General features: G+C 38.0%; 1 protein-coding gene across 1 annotated transcript in view; it reads right to left on the bottom strand.

Annotated features, from left to right (window-relative positions):
* Positions 1 to 11,457, bottom strand: part of efr3a.L (EFR3 homolog A L homeolog) — a 120,938-nt gene extending 109,481 nt beyond the window's left edge. The window contains 1 exon segment of the mRNA NM_001094422.1: positions 11,280 to 11,457. Coding sequence (NP_001087891.1) covers positions 11,280 to 11,289 — 10 coding nt within the window. The 5' untranslated portion in view covers positions 11,290 to 11,457.
* Between the last annotated feature and the right edge of the window lie 11,179 nt (positions 11,458 to 22,636).

Raw genomic sequence — 22,636 nt, 5'->3', positions numbered from 1 at the left:
AAAAGGAGCAGCCCTATAAGATATATTGGATATAGATAGACTGATTGCTCTGTGTAAGTCTGTCTTTAAAAAGCAGAACTGTATATATAAAGCGTTTATTGTGCATTTTTAAGCTCTTTTTTTTTCTTTTTTTTTTTTTTTTTTTTTAATACCACTTAATACCAGGGTTTTCAGTAAAGCCAATTCCAAAACTACATCAAAATGAATTGATTACGTACACATTTGTGTATCCTGTACAGAATATCCATAAGGATTACATAGATTATTAGGTTTAACTGTGCTGCAAAAGAACGGGTTTTTGCTTAGTTTGAAGAGCATTTCCAGAATCAACAATATACATTTAGATAGTCAGTAACCTAAACCTTTCCTGTTTACATATAACCTGCTTTATAAATATATAGCACATGTCCCTGAACTGACAGAACTGGAATGAGTGCACAAATAGGTGGATTTCTTATCCAAAAATACAAAAGAGCATTTTGTTTTGGTCAAATCTGTAGATGGACAGGTGAATTGCTATATAGTTCATTATACAGGGGCTGTATTAGTGTGTTGACAATCTAATTAAAGGAGAACTATCACAAAAATGAAAATTTTGCTTCTCGATATTGAAATAATAAGTTTTCTAAATATACTCAGTTCAAAAATCTGACCGTTTCTGAAATATTCAAGTTATGCTTCACTATCCCCCTCTCAGCATCTGTCTCTCTTCATGCATGAGTTGGGAGTCAGATTTTGAATGAGGGGGGCTCCTATTGCCAAGAAGATGTATTAGAGCTCACTATTAAAATCACCAGATATTGTGTCTCTCTACATGCAGAATTTGTGCAAAAGTCAGTTATTTTGTTAAGTTTCTGTTTGTGCTGGATTTGAGTGAGCTCTAATACATCTGCTAGGTAAGGGAACCCCTTCCAAAAAAGATATATTGGATCGAACTGTCAATAATAATCACACTCCCAAATCCTGCATGAAGAGAGAATGACCTGTTATCCAGACTGCTTCGGACCTGGGGGTTTCCTGATAATTGATCTTTCCATAATTTGGATCATCATAACCTTAGTCTATGCGAAAATCATGAAAACATTAAAAAAAAAAACAATAGGCTGGTTTTGCTTCCAATAAAGATTAATTATATCTTAGTTGGGATCAAGTACCAGCTACTGTTTTATTATTACAGAGAAAAAGGGAATAATATTTAAAAATTTGGATAAAATGGAGTTTCTGGTAGATGGCCTTTCTATAATTTGGAGCTTTCTGCATGAGGGGTTTACAGATAACGGATCCCATACCTGTATTTAGTAAGTTTCTTATTTCAGTATGTTGAAGCTTATCTTAAAATTTTCATTTTTGCGATAGTTCTAGGGATTCACCGAATCCAGTTTTAAGGATTTGGCTAAGATCCGTCCTTTTTCAGCAGGATTCGGCTGAATCCAAGTGCCTGGCCGAACCAAATCCAATCCAATTTTTCTCACTCAAAAATATCTTAACTGGGTGCTGCGTGCTTGGTTCTCTTTCCACTTATTTACATATGCAAATTAGGGTTCAGATTCGTTTTTGTATTTAACCAAATCTTTCACAAAAGATTCGGGATTCGGCCAAATCCTAAAATAGTGGGTTCGGTGCATTACTAGATAGTTCCCCTTTAAGCAAAAATCAGGAAATTAGACAATCAGAGGGGGCTTTCTCTGTTTGCCCTATTTGGCTCAAGAAGTAAAAAAAAAAATGGATTTTTCTTAATTATAACAGACACAAAATATGTACAAGCCTTATCCACTGAAATCATGTTGAAAAAGGGGGCATATTGGTTTCAATTATTTAGCATATGCATTTGGAAGCTCTCCAGGCTGGTGTGTAGACCTAGTAATACTTTGTCCTTCTACTGTACACTTATACACTGAATTGAAGGGAATAATTAATGATAACACAACGGATTGATATGTATGTAATCTTAGCCTACTCAGCTTCTTCTTCAGGAGAGGCTCCTTGAGCCCCTTTTAGTACTAACTCCCTCTCCACAGTTATATTTTAACAATGAACTGATGCTCAGGCTGGTGGAGTGGAAGTATGAGCAGGTAATAAGGACAGCATTAGGGCAGAAAAGCTCAGCAAAGGGAAATGTCAGAAAAAACGTCAGCTTCACTGGATGTTGTGGCATTTTAATGATTAAAGGGGACAGCTCATCTTTACAAAACCTATTGTTTTCAAATAGTAAACTACATCCAATTATTTTCAGCTTTTTAACAGTGTACCAGTACTTTTACGGACAGATACAGTCAGCAGGTAGTTGCTGCATTTATCAATTAAGCAAGTTGTGCCCATATTTTACTAATGTGATGTCTACTGTTAATGAAGTTGTACCATTATGATCTAAATTAGGGTTGCCACCTGACCAGTTTTGACCCGGACATGCCAAAATTGAAGGGCTGCCCGGGTCAAAACTTACTGCCGGATTTTCCTCATTTGGAAAACCTTGCAGTATTTCCTTGACTCAAAGAAGAAATTTGCCAAACACAGAAGGCCAGTGTAGCGGGGAAATCCCCTGCACGTTTATTTAGTCATATTATGTAACGTTTCGAGGGCGTGCCCCTTCCTCAGACATGGACAAGGATTTCCTTGACTGACACGACGATCGGCCAATCGCTGTGACATAGTCCCGCCCCCTGAAATCACAACCACTCCCATCTATGTCACGGCCCTGCCCCCTGACCAGTCTACTCCGTATGGAAACCCTAATCTATATCCATAAAACATTGTTAGCATTCTGCTCCATGGAAAATATTACTTAAATATTGATTTATGTTTATTAACAAACAACTATTTCTTATGTTACATAAAACATAGCTGAATGAAAAGCAAGAAACAGGAGGGTGATTAAGACAAATCGTTTGTTGGCAGTGTCTTGAGATCTACTGATCACCAGCTAACGGTCTACCTGTAGATCCCGATCTACTTTTTGGGCACCCCTGGTTTAAAATAATAAAACACAAGGGTTGTATGGCTTTTCCATTTTGGGGGTTGGAAGTGCATGGATGAATGAGGGGAGTTCGATTGCCAACTGTAACAGTTTCATGTCATAAGGACAGAGGTTAGGGTTGCCACCCTTTTTTTTAGGATGAAATGGGCAGGGGGCGGGACTGTGATGTAGGGGGCAGGCCAATGTTGTATGGGGGGCGGGGAGGTGACATTCGGGGCGGTGACATCGGGGTGTGGGTGCCGTCATGGGTGGGACTGATGATGTGGCTGTCAGCGATTGGCTAATCGCAATGTCATTCACTTTGTTTCACAATGTCCTGTCCGTATTTACTAATTTGGAAATCTGGAAAGGAACTTTTCACCCGGGGAGCCCTTCCAAAAACCGGGCTGTCCAGGTGAAATCCAGACAGGTGGCAACCCTAACAAAGGTTCTCTTAGGTTTTGGAAGGGTGTTATAAGTGAACAGTGGAATAAAAAAACCAAAAAAGAGGCGGCACAATATGCCCCTGCTTTCATCTTACCCTCCCCAACCAGTGGCTCATGAGCAAAATGTTCCTTACCCACCCATTTGATGTTGTTCCCAGGGGTCTCTAAGCAGCTGCTCATTTTTTAAGGCATGTTTTTAAAGGGGCTGGTTCACCTTTGAGTTAACTTTTAGTATGTTATAAAACAGCTATTTCTAAGAAACGTTTCAATTGGTCCTCATTATTCATTTTTTCTAGTGTTTGTATTACAGTCAAACCCCCATTTTACATCCCCAGATGTTGTTTTGTGGTCCCACCTATATATTATTCATAATACATTTCCCTGATTTTACATAATTTTTTTCTGGTGCCCTGAGAAACGTAAAACGGGGGTTCCACTGTATTTCCCTTTTTATTCTGACTCTTTCCAGCCTTAAAATGGAGTAACTGACCCCCCATCTAAAAAACAAATGCTCCTTAAAGCTACGTATTTATGGTTATTGCTACTTTTTATTACTCACCTTTTTATTCAGCCCCTCTCCTATTCATATTCCAGTCTCTTATTCAGATTATTGAATGGTTGCTTGGGGAATATGGACCCTAGCAACCAGATTGCTGAAATTACAAACTGGAGAGCTGCTGAATAAAAGCTAAATAACTCAAAAACCACAAATAATAAAATAAATGAAAACCAACTGCAAATTGTCTCAGAATACCACTCCCTACATCATACTAGGGGGCATATTTATGAAGGGTCGAATTCCGAATTTGAAAAACTTCGAATTCAAAAAGACCAACCGAAATGAAGGTTTTTTTGTCCAAATAGGTCCGTTTTCGATTGAATTTCGAATTGTACGAATTGAAGTAATAGCGCATTCGATCAAATTCTAATCAAAAAGTTTTTCCTAAAAATAAACTTAGATTTCTCAAAGTTCACCAATTGACTCCAAATAGGTTCTAGGAGGCCCCTCATGGGCTAAAATAGCAATTTGGCAGATTTTAGATGGCGAATAGTTGAAGTTGAATTTTTAAATAGACAGTACATGATAAATTTTGATATTCGAATTTAAAATTCAAATCAAATTGGGCTATTCCCTTGTCAAAGTACACAAAAAATAGTTTGAAATTCGAATTTTTTGAATTCGAAAATTCACCTCAACCTTTGATAAAACTGCCCTTAAAAGTTAACTCAAAGGCGAACAAACCTTTACTTTTTTTAAAAGCATTTTGGATCTTGATAGGGCTTGTTTTAAGTGTCAATGGCATTGCAAATGCTCAGTATATTAGGAGCAGCTGATGAAAAGCGAAGCTTCGGGGTTGTAGGAAATCAGGAAGCAGAAAATGCAGTTTGTCTGTCATAGAAGCGGATGCAACAGAAATGATTATTGAATTCTGATGAAGAATGAACTGGTTTCTGATCTGCCATGTAATTCATTTATATTGCTACAGATATATATATATATATACTGAATATCGTCGGCCCCTAAACAAGCGTTGTAGAAAAGATGAAGGAAATATTTAGAGGCACAGATCTTCCCTGCTGTGAACCCCAAAACATAAACTGTATAATTTCTAGCCTACTTCTTGTTAAGCTTTAGTTCTCCTTTACTTGCCCTCTAACATATCTGAAATGAGTAACAAATCCCTTAACTGAATGTCTAGATCAAATCAGTCTATTAAATACAATTCCACTGGGAAATTTGAGGATGCGGTTGTCCTTTATGGAATGATGATAGAATTAAAAGCACGCTACAAACCTGCTGCTAAATGTTAGCATCAGTGTTTTTCCCAAACAAGAAGGTTGCCAAGCCTAGCTTAAAAAAAGAAATTGTCTGCCAATATTTTCTCTGCTAATTAAGCCAGCAATTATGTGCAAATTAGCTAAACATAAGATGCTGAACAGAAACCTAAATAGTAATGGTTTTTCCCCCTAAGAGATCACTTTTTCTATAGCTGAATAAGGAAAAGTGAGTAGAAATAGCACTACCCTTGCTTGTCTCTCTTCTATGGAATACGGACTATACAGGTGTTGTGCCCATACCTCTAACAGCAGAAATACAAATCTGTACAGGTATGGGACCTGTTATCCAGAATGCTCAGGACCTGGTGTTTTCTGAATAACGGATTTGGATTTTCATACTTTAAGTCTACTAGACTTAAGGATTAATTATATCTTAGTTAGGATCAAGAACAAGCTACTGTTTTATTATTACTACAAAAAATTGATTTATTGGATTAAATAGAGTCTATGGGAGGCAGCTTTCTGTAATTCAGAGCTTTCTGGACAATGGGTTTCCAGGTAACGGATCCCATACCTGTATAATAAGAGTATTCTGACTCTACTGTATTCGCTTCATACCTTTCCTCGCACATGTATTAGATTTCAGCACAAACAAAATAACTGAATTTGGCACAAATCCTACATGTAGAGAAACACGATTTATGGAGACTTCAAAGGGATGGTTCACCGCTAAATTAAAATTTAGTATGACATTGACATTGATATTCTGGGACGATTTGCTATTAGTTTTCATTTTTATGGATTTTGAATTATTTAGCTTTTTCTGCAGAAGAATTCCAGTTTGGAATTTCAGCAACTGTTATTACAGTTTTGCTAATGAAGGTAAATTGTCCTTTAAACTGTAAGTCTAACTTCTCCCAAGGGACCTGTTATCTTATATTGTTACAATTACTTATTTTGCTTATCTCAAAATTGTTACAAAAGTATCTTATCTGCAGCTGTGGCTGTTCTTGGCTCTCTGCCAAAAGCCAAATAAGTTAGAAACTGTTATTTTTTTCTGGCTGTTCAGTGCAGAGAAAATTCGGGACTTTCCAGTACAAATGTGGGACTGCGGGTTGAGCTGACAAAAGAGGGACTGTCCCACTGAAAACAGGAAAGTTGGGAGTTTTAGAATAGGTGAGGGCCTGAGTAAAAAAATAAGCAATAAAAAGAAACTATAATAATGACATTGTAAACTCACAGAGTAATAGTTCTTTGACTGCCAGGGTCAGTGACCCCCCATTTAAAAGGGCAAGGCAAAAGAAATACACAATGAAGACCTATTGCAAATTTGCTAGGAATTAAACATTCTATAACATACTAAAAGTTTACTTACAGGTGAACCATCCCTTTAAGAGAGTAATCTTTTAGGCAAAGGGTGCAACCCCCCCAAAGGCTATATTAGACCTCACTGTCAATTAAAATCTGATCCCGGACTCCTGCATGAAGAAAGTATAAAGACAGACAATTGCTCAGAGGGGAGATAGTTAGAAGATTATTTAAGGAATGGTACAGGATTAATGATTCTATTTAAAAAATGTCTTATGATGTAGCTTATGTTACATTTTCAGCAACATGGTTGCTAGGATCCAAATTCCCCTAGCAACCATGCATGGAGTTGAATAAAAGACTAAAACATGCATAGCAGAGGGCCTGAATAGAAAGATAAGTAACAAAAAGTAGCCGGAAAGAGTCACAAGAAGAAGGCAAATAATTTGAAACAATGAAAAAGAAAAAAAAATAAGGCCAATTGAAAAGTGGTTCATAGAATGTTTATAGAATGGCCAATTCTAAGCAACTTTTCAATTGGTTTTCATTATTTATTTTTTATAGTTTTTCAATTATTTGTCTTTTTCTTCTGACTCTTTCCAGCTTACACATTTATTGTTATTGTTATTTTTTATTCCTCATCTTTCTATTCAGGCCGCTCCTATTCATATTCCAATCTCTTATTCAAATCAATGCATGGTTGCTAGGGGAATTTGGACCCTAGCTACCAGATTGCTTAAAATGCAAATTGAATAGTTGCTAAATAAAAAGCTAAATAACCCAAAAACCTTGAACAATAAAACATATTTGCAAATTGTCTCGGGATATCACTCTCTAGTCTACATCATACTTAAAGTTCTCTCAAAGGTGAACAACCCCTTTAAAATTAGCCATTCCATAACACACTAAAAGTGAACTTATGGGAGGGAGACATTGTTTCAGTCAGAAGCAGAGAACAAAAAGGGAAACACTGCTTTCCATAGCAATCACATTTACACACCTTTTTTTTTTTTTTAAGAAACAAAAAAACTAAGTGGACATCTGCTTTAGCTCATTTAGTTGCACATTGTAGATACATCTTTTTTATCTTACTGAAGAAAAAACAAAAGCCCAATGCCAGCTGTCAAGTTCCACACAACTGGCTATGGAGAAACTTGTAGTTCTAGTTCCCCTTCCCATTGTTCTTTTGTTTGGCTGCTGGGGGGGAAAGGGAGGGGTGATATCACTCCAACTTGCAGTAAAGAGTGATTGAAGTTTATCAGAGCACAAGTCACATGACTTGGGGCAGCTGGGAAATTGACAATATGTCTAGCCCCATGTCAGATTTCAAAATTGAATATAAAAAAATGTGTTTGCTCTTTTGAGAAATGGATTTCAGTGCAGAATTCTGCTGGAGCAGCACTATTGACTGATTCATTTTGAAAAAAAATGTTTTTCCCATGACAGTATCCCTTTAAACTGTCCCCCTGTATTTACCAATCACAGTGTCTTGGAAGTGAGACCAGCCATTGTGCTGGAAGTGTGCAGCACTGAGAGACTTATAAATAACTTCTCTGTTGAAATATTCAACATCACAAGCATTTAGGATAGTAAATTATTCAGATATTATTAATTAAGCATTTCATCTGAAGCCAAATGAAATACACAGTGCAATTTGTCAGAAATTAGCAGCGTTGGAAACAGACTTCTCATTTGCATTTCACACAATGTCTCACTGCCACACAAATCAATTTTTTCTCTATATATACCGCTATCAAATAAAGTACAGGCAGATCTTCTTGTGTGCCCAGAACATTACCTCTCTGTATCTATAGATATACATATCTGTGGGAGCTGCAATATTGTTTTCATAGGCAGATGTTCCTGCTGAATTGTGCTTAGTACAGGGAATACCTATGCTGCCATAGTTTTATGGTATCCCTCTGTACAGACTATGAGCAAACTTAGGGGACTGTTCCTGCTGAATTGTGCTTAGTACAGGGAATACCTATGCTGCCATAGTTTTATGGGATCTCTCTGTACAGACTATGAGCAAACTTAGGGACTGTTCCTGCTGAATTGTGCTTAGTACAGGGGAATACCTATGCTGCCATAGTTTTATGTACAGACTATGAGACTGTGGGATCTCTCTGTACAGACTATGAGCAAACTTAGGGACTGTTCCTGCTGAATTGTGCTTAGTACAGGGAATACCTATGCTGCCATAGTTTTATGGGATCTCTCTGTACAGACTATGAGCAAACTTAGGGGACTGTTCCTGCTGAACTGTGCTTACTATAGGTGGAATAACAATGCTGTCATTACGGAAAATACAAAAAGTACAATAATTAAATTCACATTTCTTTGTATTTCCATATGACAAACAGAAAATAAACAAACATATAGTGGCAATTTAATACAGGACAAAATATTGCTGGCCCCAATAGCTGAGATGATGAAGCACAGAGTTCCATATTACATCCAGGCCTTTTTTGGCCTGTTCATATTGTCTAATGATTTAAGAAGTGTATAAATGTCTCGAGAGAGAGAGAGAGAGAGAGAGAGAGAGAGAGAGAGAGAGAGAGAGAGAGAGAGAGAGAGAGAGAGAGAGAGCGCTTTGCTGACGGGATAACATTCACTTCACGTAAGCATTAACAGTCCCAATTTACACCCTCTCTGGTGCTAACGTTTCGGCCGAAACGTAAGTCCTTTAGCTAATAAACCATATTTGATTTTTTTTTAAGACCTGAGAGTGCGGACCTCTTTGTTGGATAGAAATTCTAAAATTTTGGACACTGCACCCAGGCACGTTTGCACCAAGTTACGTGAGTGCTGACTCCTCCACAGACCTCTCTCTCTATATTGCTTTCAATAGCATTTACACTTACAAATTACCATAAAGGGGAACTACCCACATCCACACAAATTAAAAGTCTTGCATTACTCTGCTGAGCTCTTTTGCAACTGATAATTCTTTTCTCTATTAAGAATATCTAAAAAGGAGTTCGGTCTACGGTTCGGTCCCACCAGCCAGAAGCTTGTTACTGATGAATCTCTGGCACTTAACTGATTGTTTCTCTCACTCTTTAATCAGAGAACACAGAGCAAATTTGCATAATTTTTTGGGTGCGTATAGTTCCCCCATAAGTTTACAGATGTGGGATCCGTTATCCAGAAACTCACTGTGCAAAAAGCTCAGAATTAAGTGAATGCCAACTCCCATAGACTCCATTATAATCAAATAATTCAGATTTTTAAAAACAATTTCCTTTTTTTCTGTAATAATAAAACAGTAGCTTGTACTTGATCCCAACTAAGATATAATTAATCCTTATTGGAAGCAAAACCAGCCTATTGGCTTTATTTAATGTTTAAGTGCTTTTCTAGTAGATTTAAGGGATGAAAGATCTGCTATCCAGAAAACCCCAGGTCCCGAGCATTCTGGATAACAGGTCCCATACCTGGACGCTTTACGAACAATTTTTAATTTTTGGATCAGTTCCAAACTTTAAAGTTATCTGTCCCAGGAAGTTTCTTTCACTGCAGGTATTGCAGGTTGCAAATTACTAACCAACTACATTTCAAATGTCTTATAGCCAATGAACTACTGCCAGTGGCTGCTGTGCCTTTAAAAAAAAAAAAAAAGGATGTTTTAGGGTCAGGGCACACAGGCAGATTCAGGGAGATTTGTCACTGGGCGACTAATCTCCCCCAATCTGCCTGTGTGCAGTGATCTGATTTACCATATGAAATGGAGAAGGCTTTAGAGGGTTGGTCACCTTTAAGGTAACTTTAATTATGTTACAGAACGGACAATTCTAAGCAACTTTTCAATTGGTTTTCATTATTTATATTTTATAGTTTTATAGTTATTTGTCTTTTTCTTCCGACTCTTTGCAGCTTTCAAATGGGGGTCGCTGACTCCCTTCTAAAAAACAAATGCTCTGTAAGGCTACACATGTATTGTTATGGTTACTTTTTATTCCTCATCTTTCTATTCAGGCCTCTCCTACTCATATTCCAGTCTCTTATTCAAATCATTGCATGGTTGCTAGGGTAATTTGGCCCCTAGTTACCAGATTACAAACTGGAGAGCTGCTGAATAAAAAGCTAAATAACTCAAAAACCACAAATAATAAAAAATTAAAACCAATTGCAAATTGTCTCAGAATATCACTCTCTACATCATACTAAATGTTATCTCAAATCTGAACAACCCCTTTAATGAGTTGTTCACCTTTGAGTTAAGGTGTTAGTATGATATAGAGAGGAATATTCTGAGACAATTTGCAATTGGTTTTCATTTTTTATTATTTATGGATTTGAGTTATTTAGCTTTTTATTCAATAGTTTTTATTAAATAGTTCGCTATTTCAGCAATCTGGTTGTTAGGATCCAAATTCCCCTAGCAACCATGCATTGATTTGAACAAGAGACTGGAATATGAATAGGAGAGGCCTGAATAGAAAGAGGAGTAATAAAAAGTAACAATAAATGTATATTATTATTATTTGTGGGGGTTTCTTGGCATTCAGACTTTAATAAGAGTAAAACTTAAAGGTGAACTTGCCCTTTAAGGCTAGTTTCCTCTGTCCCCCATTCAGTAAAACTTCCCTGCCAGTCAGGTAGATGATTCTGAATGATAAACAACAGCTGTTGTAGAATATGTCATGGAATTGCGTCTATACAAGTTTGGCCTATGACCGTGGGGTTAATAAAAGAACAAGGCCTCACAGAGGAAACTCCCAGACAGACAGCAGGACTGTCACTTATAGAAATCACAGTGTAAATGTAAAGGGTAAGTAATCACTGACCGGCAGGCATTTCAGGGGACAGCTGCGAGTTTCCGTTGCCAAGGAGAAAAAGCCAAGGGCATACCGCCCAATAGTCCCGGTTTTCTTAACCCAGACCGCAGTCCCGGACCTGTGTTTAAACAGCGCTATTACCGTCTAGCGTCTTAGTTCCTGCCGGACAGCTAATCCAGTGATCAGCCTCGTATCGCGAGAGTGTGACGTCACGACGACATCTCATAAGCGCAGCGACGCAGCACGTAGCCATAGGGGGAGGGGCCAAGAGCTGGACGTGAAACCAATATATGCCGCTATATTAACAAGCAGGGCTCAGACAGTACAGGACACGATAGTGTGTCGTTATCGTGGCATCAGAGGGTCGACGTTTTCATGTGTAAACTAGGAAAACATTTTCACATTTTAGTGAGGAAAAAAAGACACATTTAGGAGAAGATAATGAATGAGACTTCATTGAGTTTTTAGGATCGTTTTTTTTTGTTTTACACGTTGTTCACGATTTAGTGAGAAAAGAAAGTAGTTGTTTACTCTTATAGGGGTTGTTCACCTTTAAAATGGACCACGCCCATTTTTGTGGCCACACCCCCTAATTACCATGTTCATTTTACCAAATGTGGCAGGTTATGAAAGTCTGAACATATTTCTGTGGGGTTTTTTTTCCAGTTATTACAGTTTTGCTAATGAAGGTGCTCTTTAAGCTGTGAGTCTGACTTCTCCCAAGGGACCTGTTATCTTATATTGTTACAATTACTTATTTGCTTATCTCAAAATTGTTACAAAAGTATCTTATCTGAACCTTGTCTCTGCCTAAGGCCAATTAAGTTAGAAACGTTGTTTCTTTTTCTGGCTGTTCAGTGCAGAGAAAAACGGGACTTTCCAGTACAAACGAGGGACTGCGGGTTGAGCTGTCAAAAGAGGGACTGTCTAAAAACAGGACAGTTGAGAGGTATGATTGTAGAAAGTAGGGTTGTCACCTGGTCGGTATTTTACTGGCCTGGCTGGTTAAAACGATGGTTGATCCCAATGTTATTAATAGGGGAAAAAGATAAATATAAGGCCGGTATTTTTCTCCAGAAAACAGTTGCCACCCAGCCGGTATTTTACTGGCCTAGCCGGTAAAACGCCTGCCAAGGTTAGTATTAGAAATCTACCGGCAATGTAGTTGCCAGTAAATTTGTAATACCCTTAACAAAAGCCCTTGGCCCGCCCCCAATCTTCTCAAAACTTACCTTTTAATGGCCTTCTAGCCATTGTGTGTGATGTGGCTCCACCCCTTTTCCATGATGGCCTGCCCCTTTTCTGTCATGGCCCACCCCTTTTGTTCCCGCCACCGGCCGGTGAAAATTGTATGTAAAGGAGGCAACCCTAGCAGAGAGTGATATTCTGAGACAATTTGTAATTACGGTTGCCACCTTTTCTGGAAAGAAATACCGGCCTTTCTATATATTTATCTTTTTTTACCTATTAAAGGGGTTGTTCACCTTCCAAACTTTTTTCCATTCTGTTGTTTTTAGATTGTTCCCCAGAAATAAAGACTTTTTTCAATTTTCAATATTTATTTTTTACTGTTTTTCCAAAATCTAAGTTTAAAGTTGAATGTTGGTGTCTCTGGTGTTTGAGTCTGGCAGCTCAGTAATTCAGATACAGACTCTAAACTGTTACAGTTTTGCAACATTTAGTTGATCCATTTCTCAGCAGCATCTCTGGAATATTAGCAACTATTGTATCAAGTCTAACAGCTGCCTGTAATGAAACCCAGGGATTCTGCTCAGCAGGGACAAAGATAAGAAATGGATCAACTAAATGTATCAGTTTAGAACAGTTTACAGGGTCGGCGACCCCCCCTACTAGGGCTGCTTCAGAAGGTGAAAAAAGACACTTGACACTTCAATGTTAGAAAAACAGTCACACAAAGAAAATAGGTCATTGGAAAAAGTCACTATTTATGTGATCTATCTGAAAACAACTAGTTGTTTGAAGGGGAACAACCCCTTTAATAACATTGGGATCAACCATTATTTTTACCGATTAGGCCGGTATAATACTGGCCAGGTGGCAACCCTATTTGCAATTGGTTTTAATTTTTTATTGTTTGGGGTTTTTGAGTTACTTGGCTTTTTATTCAGCAGCTCTCCAGTTTGCAGTTTCAGCCATCTGGTTGCTAGGGTCCTAATTACCCCAGCAACCATGCACTGATTTCAATAAGAGACTTCAATATGAATAGGAGAGGCCCGAATAGAAAGATGAGAAATATAGTAGCAATAATAAAATAATAATAAAATATGGGGGTTTTGTCAAAGGTCGAATTTTAGAATTTTTATACCTCGAATGAACTCAACTCGAAAGGTTTCTTATTGAAGAAAAAACTCAAATGGGAAAAACACGATTTTGAGTTGCGAAACCTGAAAACTCGAATTGATCGAGTTTTCAGTTAAAACCCTCCAAGTTTGTGCAGGCTATGACCATCTTTAAATGGTTCCTCTGCCATTGAATCCTACATGACCTTGACAGGTTTTAGATGCTGTTTTTTCAGATTCAAGCTATTTTCAGGGTCGGGGTATAATCTTGAAAAATTTGAGTTTTTTTTTAAACCAGAAAATGAGTTTTGACCAATATAAATCAACTTGAAAACTCGAATTTTTGTGGAAAACGCAACTCGAACCTTATTAAATCTGCCCCTATATGTGTAGCCTTACAGAGTATTTGTTTTTTAGATGGAGTCAGTGACCCCAATTTAAAAGTTGGAAAGAGTCAATTGAAAAGCTGCTTAGATTTAACCATTCCATAACATACCAAAAGTTAACTTAAAGATGAACCACCCCTTTAATTCCGTCCTAATCACTGAAGTATTCGGGTTCCCTGTCAGTTCCACATCAGAAGATGTCGGTGAAGAACGGTGCTCACAGGAGTTTTACTGAGGAACAAAACTATCTGGTATCAGCCGTTACCCATAAACAGACTGTTACAGTTATTTTCAGTTCTGCTATTTTTTTTTTTATGTGAAGAATATGAATGTTTTCCCCACAATTTAGGGACAAAAAGAGCTAAGTCAGGAGAATATAGTGGGTCAAATATACCAAAAGTAAGTTTTAGGTGCTTTTTATTTCACACTGGCGTCAGAGGCTCCAAGTGTGTTTTGTGCAACCATGGGCCAGATATTTCATAATTTAGGGATAAAAGGGCTCATGTAGGTGATTTTGGTCCAAAGTAATCTTCAGATTTTAAAGGGATACTGTCATGGGAAAACATGTTTTTTTCAAAACGCATCAGTTATTAGTGCTGCTCCAGCAGAATTCTGCAATGAAATCCAATTCTCAAAAGAGCAAACAGATTTTTTTTATATTCAATTTTGAAATCTAACATAGGCCTAGACATATTGTCAGTTTTCCAGTTGCCCCAGTCATGTGACTTGTGCCTGCACTTTAGGATGGAACTACTTTCTGGCAGGCTGTTATTTTTTTTACTTAAAGGGATCCTGTCATCGGAAAACATGTTTTTTTTTTTCAAAACGCATCAGTTAATAGTGCTACTCCAGCAGAATTCTGCACTGAAATCCATTTCTCAAAAGAGCAATCAGATTTTTTTCATATTCAATTTTGAAATCTGACATGGGACTAGACATTTTGTAAATTTCCTAGCTGCCCCATGTCATGTGACTTGTGCCTGCACTTTAGGAGAGAAATGCTTTCTGGCAAGCTGCTGTTTTTTCTTCTCAATGCTCAGTGGGACATGGGTTTTTACTATTGAGTGTTGTTCTTAGATCTGCCAGGCAGCTGTTATCTTGTGTTAGGGAGCTGTTATCTGGTTACCTTCCCATTGTTCTTTTTTTTGGCTGCTGGAGGGGAAAAGGGAGGGGGGTGATATCACTCCAACTTGCAGTACAGCAGTAAAGAGTGATTGAAGTTTATCAGAGCACAAGTCACATGACTTGGGGCAGCTGGGAAATTGACAATATGTCTAGCCCCATGTCAGATTTCAAAATTGAATATAAAAAAATCTGTTTGCTCTTTTGAGAAATGGATTTCAGTGCAGAATTCTGCTAGAGCAGCACTATTAACTGATTAATTTTGAAAAATGTTTTTTTCCCATGACAGTATCCCTTTAATGTAACTGAATTAGTCTCAGTGGGACTTGGATTTTACTATTGAGAGCTGTTCTTAGATCTACCAGGCAGCTGTTATCTTGTGTTAGGGAGCTGCTATCTGGTTACCTTCCCATTGTTCCGTTGTTAGGCTGCTGGGTGGGAAGGGAGGGGGTGATATCACTCTAACTTGCAGTACAGCAGTAAAGAGTGACTGAAGTTTATCAGAGCAAAAGTCACATGACTGGGGGCAGCTGGGAAACTGATATCTAACCCCATGTCAGATTTCAAAATTAAATATAAAAAAATCAGTTTGCTCTTTTGAAAAATGGATTACAGTGCAGTGGTTTCACTGGAGCAGCACTATTAACTGCAACTCAGCTGAGACCATGATATCTTTAAATTTGAGATGGGACCTTTGGCATTGACTTCTACAGAACCCCGACAGTTTGGAGATGGAGTATTTTCAGATTCGGACTTTAAGCAGCCTCTTGGTATAATAAATCATAAAAAAGTCGATTTTTTTTCTCCACTAAAAATTTGAATTTTATAGTAAAAAAACTTGAATTTTAAGAGTTTTTGGCATTCAGACTTTAATAAATAAGCCCCTTAATGTGGCCAATAAAAATGAATAGCAATTGCCATGGCAACACACAAATCATACAAAGAAATGGATTAATACTTAGTGCAATGTAAATGTTAAATGAACAACGGCTGGTTTGCTGAGGAGCTCCCCTATAAGAAATATTCAACTGTCAATGAATATCTGACACCCAACTGCTGCATGAAGAGAGAATGAAGAGAAACAGATGCTGAAAGAGGAATAGTGAATATAAACTTGATTATTTCAGAGAAGCTGTTAACTTATAATAAGGGGGTATTTACTAAAATCCAAATCTCATTGTTTTAATAAAAAAATGCTCAACCCAACTCCCATTCTTGAATTGTACCATTTTTTTGGACTTTTCTCCGGAATCACTAGATTCTTTGTGTTTTTCTCAGAATTTATCAGATTATTGGGCTAAACCAGGGTTGCCAGGTCTAATTTTCAAAACCAGCCAAAGTCATCTAAAAAAACAAGCCCAAAACTAGCCAAGAGGCACTTCAAAAGTAGCCCAAAAATAGCACAATATCTGCAGTTAAAAAAGTCTAAAAAATAAATGAATATATGTGGAAAAGCACCTTTTCCAAATTTTCACTGTTTCGCAAGTTTTTCCACGAAGCAAAATGGAACATATTCGCCTGTCACCGGTGCAGGGTTACCACCTTTTCTTGCAAAAAATACAGGCCTTTCTATTTATTTGTCTTTTTTCCCTATTAATAACATTGGGATCAACCATGATTTTTACCGGCCAGGCCAGAAAAATATCAGCCAGGTGGTAACCCTACACCAGGGGTGTAACTACAGAGGGGGGCCCGGGAGGTAAAGGGGCCCGTAAGGCCCAATACACATACAACTTCAATAAATATTGGTAAAACAGGTCAACTTGTAGAGATTGTGATGGCCAGCAGATTTTTACCCCAAAATTGTCTGAAGTTGCCACATTTTCTGGTGACTTTTCTCAATTTCAGACAATTTTGGGGCAAAAATCTGCTGGCCACCACAATGTCTAGAGGTTGACCTGTTTGGACAAAATAGACAAAAGCCCAAATCCGTACCTTGCTTAAAACCCGCCTGGGCTTTAAATAAGTAGCCCAATTTGGCTGGAAAACCGCCAACCCGGCAACCCTGGGCTAAACCCTTCGCAGACCACCATATCTTCTAATTAGGATAGGGACATCTCCCATTGACAGTTCTGAGATGGTGGATATTCGGATTTGTGCATTTTTTCAGCATTGGGGTATAATAAGTCTCGAAATATTTTAGGGGTTTTTTTCACTAAAAATTCAAGTTTTTGCCCCAAAAAGCTCGACCAGATAAATTCAAGGTTTAGTAAATAACCCCCTAAATCTATTAATTTCATTAAATGTTATCAGTGTTTGTTATCAGTATTTATTATTTCTGTGGACACGCCTGGCAGTTGCACCCATAATACAAGGCAAGTTATGTTTGGCATTTCTTCGAGTGGGCGTTGCATTAGTCCCAGATCACACATTCAAAACAGTGTTTGCATCTGATTCACTGGACACAAGTCCTGTAAGAGTGTGCGTGTGTCTTTTTATAGCTTGCCTAGAAGCTCATCCCTCCAATACGCAGGTATTTACTCATTAATTCATTCCACACATATTTGATTTGTATTTAATTAACGTCCATTTATATATTTATATCCATTCCTATTTATCATTTTTTCATTTCTATTGATCGGAGTACTTAAATCTGCACCTATGTGATCCTTTACATTTATTTTTTAACCCCCATTGTTACCATGGCAGCCATGGCAAAGGTTTAATGCAGTTGGTGGAGGTATATTTCAGATGGAAGCAGTTAGCTCAATGTTTCCATAGTAACAACAACTTATTAGCGAGGCCTTTTCCTTCTTTCTGTGAGGCAGTAGTTTATGTGAAAGTGTAGATTCATATAATAGGGTTGGCAGGGAGGCAGAATTTGGGTACGGTGTTTATTTTGAAGGGTGCATTTGTTAATAGGAAGACAAATTTTCCGTGCCTAGACTTTTATGCTGAGGTAAATTCTGAACAACATCAAAAGAGCTTGAAGTTGAATATAGGGGACCAGCGATTATTTAGAGACCAAGGGCGTTATTTACTAAAACTTGAATTTATCTCATATTTGTATTAAACCAAGCTCAACCAAACTCTCATCCATGATTTTATCGTATTTATCAATAAAACAACTCTAAAAAGTCAGGTCTGGAAAAAACACAATAAAATCGAGTGTAAACCCGAATCCTAATATTTCGGATTTAACACCCGAATTGCTCGATTTTTTTCGAGATACTGCCCGAAAGCCCAAATTTTTCAGATTATGAGTTTAAACCCAGCGCAGACCTCATCAGATTTGAGATGGAGGGTTTTCAGGTTCAGACTTTTTGCAGCTTCGGGTATAATAAATCTTGAAAAATAACTGTATCTTTTCTGTCTTGCAGGTCAGTTAGGAATCCAATGTCAACTGGAAAGCCAATGTGGTATATTGCTCCCATAAAGGGCAGAACTTGTATCAGGTATTATAGTCAGTTCTCACTGGTCATGTTTCTCCTCATTCAGGACAAATATGGGACTGATATGGTAAATAGGGAAATAAAGCAAATATCTAAAGATTTATGACAAATGTACTAGAGATCATTAGTGACACTAATGGTCATTATATCTGCTACAGGAACTCACAACTTGTATATTTTAATTTTTACTACCCATTTATCTAACATCCACCACACTTCAAGCAGCCCACCCAAAGAAGGGAAGAGACATTATTGGAAGTTTGAGGAAGGGCCTGGAAGTAGATGAAGAAGGGGCTTGGTGGAGGAGCTAAAGAAGGGACTGGGTGTTGAAAGGGGGAGAAAGGGTCTGGAAGCTGGAGATGAGGAAGGGACTGAGTGCAGGAGCTGAGGAAAGGGCTGGAAGCAAGAGATGAGGAAAGGATTGGAAGCAGGAAATGAGGAACGAGCTGGAAGCACGAGATGAGGAAGGAATTGGAAGCAGATGATGAGGAAGGGGCTAGAAGCAAGAGATGAGGAGGTGGCCAGAAGCAGGAGCTGAGGAAGGGCTAGAAGCAGGAGACAAGGAAAGGATTGGAAGCAGGAAATGAGGAATGAGCTGGAAGCCGGAGATGAGGAAGGGACTGGAAGCTGGAATGAGGAAAATGAAGAGGATCATCATGTTAGACTCACCATACTCTCATACCTAGTTGTGGGTCATCCATGAATACCAGGCCTGCTACTGCCCTTGACAAAGGCGTTCTTGCCTAAATGTTGGGGTAATTCTCTCATTCAGAGTATCTGCTTTCATATTTTGTTTATATGTACATACTGCTGTTTATTGCCAGGTGGTATGTATCTTTATGGCCTTGATGAACATTTCTATGTACTGACATATATATATATATATATATATATATATATATATATATATATATATATATATATATATATATATATATATAGTAATGTTTGTTACATATAAATCTTTGATAAAGAATGTTTAATTGTAGTACCACCTGCCTTTTTGTGCTTGATTAGTGTGCAAGATCATTTTGTGTTTATCTGGGTGATTTGAATCCTGTAATCAAAGTAATCCTTTGATTTCTGCTGCAGATATCTAACAGGTTCAGTTCGAGGAGTCGGAGCAGTTTGGGTGGGCCATTTCTTTGCAACGTCTGAAATGTCTGATACGATTATTAAAATGTATCTAATATAGATTTTTAATATTCTGTATAATCTCGGTAAAGCACTGCAGAATGTGGCATCTAAATAATGGATCATAATAATGTTTCTTATAAGTTATTTTCCTATTTAAATCCTCCGCTATTCACACATTAACACAAACCTGGGACTCTAACAACCAGGTAACAGTTGTTCACTATATAGTACCAAATGTAACTTTTCTATGAATCTATCGCAACCATTCCAGCATTCTCCTTTTTAAAAGCCAACCTCTGATTGGTTTCTGTGGATTGCTAGACATTATGCTTCAATCTATATACTCCATACTGTAGAGCTGCAGAACAAAATGTTAAATAATACAAAATACCATGGAATACCATTGTCTAAATCATATTAAGATGTAATTTTAGAGAGAACATGCCATGCAATTAGGAGGGATTTAGTGTGGGGAACACAAGGGCAAGCAGCAGGAGTTTTTGGTATCGTTGCTAAATTCCCCAGCACTACACTCTGCCCATGGGGATTTCTGTATCAAATAAACACCCTGTTTTCCTACATTTGGAGTTTGAAAATGTTTCTATGTATAATCCATCCAGCTGTCACATTTAATTTAGCAGACCTGGGTTTCTTTATTAATTTCTTGCAGGCTTATGTTACTAAATCAAGTTTGATCAGTTTCTATTAACACCAGGCAGTGTCTCAGCCTGAACTAAAGACATTCAGTAGAAAATTAAAAGTATATGCATCAAGCACTTTCAATAAGGTATTTACATGACCTTCTGCTCTATGGTAGTTGCAAAACTATAATTGTCTGCTCTTATCCTGAACATGGAAAAATAGAGTTTTACTGCCAATGTGTTTTTTTAGTTATTTAAATAATGTTCTTTGTACAGGTATGGGATCCGTTATAAGGAAACCCGTTATCTAGAAAGCTCCGAATTATGGGAAGGTCATATCCCATAGACTCAATTATAATCAAATAATTCAAAATATTGAAACATATTTCCTTTTTCTCTGTAATGATAAATAGGGATGTAGCGAACAGTTCGCCTGCGAACTTGTTCGCGCGAACTTCGACCGTTCGCGTCCGCCTAATGTTCGCGAACGTTTGGGAACGTTCGCAATTTGAGTTCGCGACCATTCGACCGCTAAAATCGAACGATTTCCATTCGTTCGAACGATTTCCATTCGTTCGAACGATTTCCATTCGTTCGAACGATTAAAATCCCTCGACCGTTCGATTCGAATGAAAATCCTTCGATCGAACGATGAAAATCCTTCAAACGTTCGAATCGAACGAAAAATCCTTCGAACGTTCGAATCGAACGATTTTGCGGGTGTTCGAAGCTCGCGAACGGTTCGCGAACCGTTCGCATTTTTTGCCGGTGTTCGCGAACGGCGTTCGCGAACACCAAAACGGCGGTTCGCTACATCCCTAATGATAAAACAGTCCCACTAAGATATAATTAAAGGTGGCCATAGAAGTAACAATTAAGGATCTTTCCAAGAAAGATTGTTCGTTTTAATACACACGTGTAGAACTGAATAGTCACATATACATATAGAAATACTAGAATTCCTATTTATTCTGCCAGGAGCCAATTAACCTTTTTGGGGTGTGGGAGGAAACCAATGTACCTGGAAACCCACGCATACACATGGAGAACTATAGATGAGTGGTCAGAAAAAACTCAACCCACACCAGACCCTAGCCTGAAAGTGTTACCATTTTAGAAACTAATCCCAACCTGTACCCACATTTCTTGCTCTATATGCCACTTTTGTGCAAACCTCTGGTTCCAAGAAAGGGAATATTTGGGATCAGTGGAGGAGTTTACTTCCCCAACCCTAATCCGCAATGGTTGGCAAATGACTACCTGCGTTACACCTATACTTATCTGAGAAACAACCCCTTACAATGGTTTGAGACTCTTGGGGGCAGAATTCTTTTGGTTTTTTAGAGATGAACCCATTTGCCAGGCCTACAACTCAACTACAAATGTCATGAGTTCAGGAAGGACACATGGATACACTAAATTTTTGATTGAAGATCTTGCCTTCTTCGATACAAAGCAGTTTCAGCACAAGGAATGTTTTCAGCAGTTGCAATCTATGGAGACCCCAACTTATGCAGCTCTAGGGAATTGTCTAGACCCGTGTTCTCCAACCAGTGGCTCGTGAGGAATATGTAGCTCTCTAACCTCTTGGATGTTGCTCCCAGTGGTGTCAAAGCAGGTGCTTATTTTCAAATTCTTGGCTTGGAGACAAGTTTTGGTTGTATAAAAACCAGGTGTACTGCCAAACAGAGTCTCCTGTAGGCTGTCAGTCCACATAGGTGCTACCAAATAGTCAACCACAGCCCTTATTTGGCACCCCCAGGAACTATTTTCATGCCTGTGTTGCTCCTAAACTCTTTTCACATTGGAATGTGGCTCACGGATAAAAAAAGTTGAGAACCCCTTGTCTAGACCTAGTAGTGAGAGTACTCAGTAATGCATACAATTTAAGTAAGACCTATGTCTCAGTAAATAACCCATATATAGACAACCTCCAAAAAGTTGTTGTGTCCTCTTGGATACACTAGAACACCTCCTTGGTGTATGTAAATTTATTATTTTATTCCTTCCTGTTCTTTCTGCCTCATACTTTCTTTTCTATCTATTTCTGTTTTACTATCAACTGATAATTTCCCTGAACCTCTATTCCTTTTATTACACTCTTCATCTCTCCTGTTCTTCTACTTTGTCATGTTAATTTTGTTCTGCAGTTTTGATTCAATGTAAACTGTAAAGCACAGTTGCCTTTTCCTTTACTACATTCTTCTCTGATCTTCCTCAAAATTGTCTCTTTTCCTACTTTCTCTCATGGCATCACATCTTTCTACTCTGCTCTTCAGTGTTCTTTGCCTTTGTCCCCTTCACTTCTGGTTTCAGTATTGGGTGGAAGGGATCTGTAAAAAACAGCACATTTGGATCAGGAGAGTGTTCAGAGTCAAATTAAATTCC

The sequence above is a fragment of the Xenopus laevis genome, chromosome 6L (assembly GCF_017654675.1).
Source record: "Xenopus laevis strain J_2021 chromosome 6L, Xenopus_laevis_v10.1, whole genome shotgun sequence".
In the NCBI taxonomy this organism is placed as follows: Eukaryota; Metazoa; Chordata; class Amphibia; order Anura; family Pipidae; genus Xenopus; species Xenopus laevis.
The sequence above is the reverse complement of the archived record's forward strand: the minus strand, read 5'-3'. Positions and strand labels throughout refer to the sequence as shown.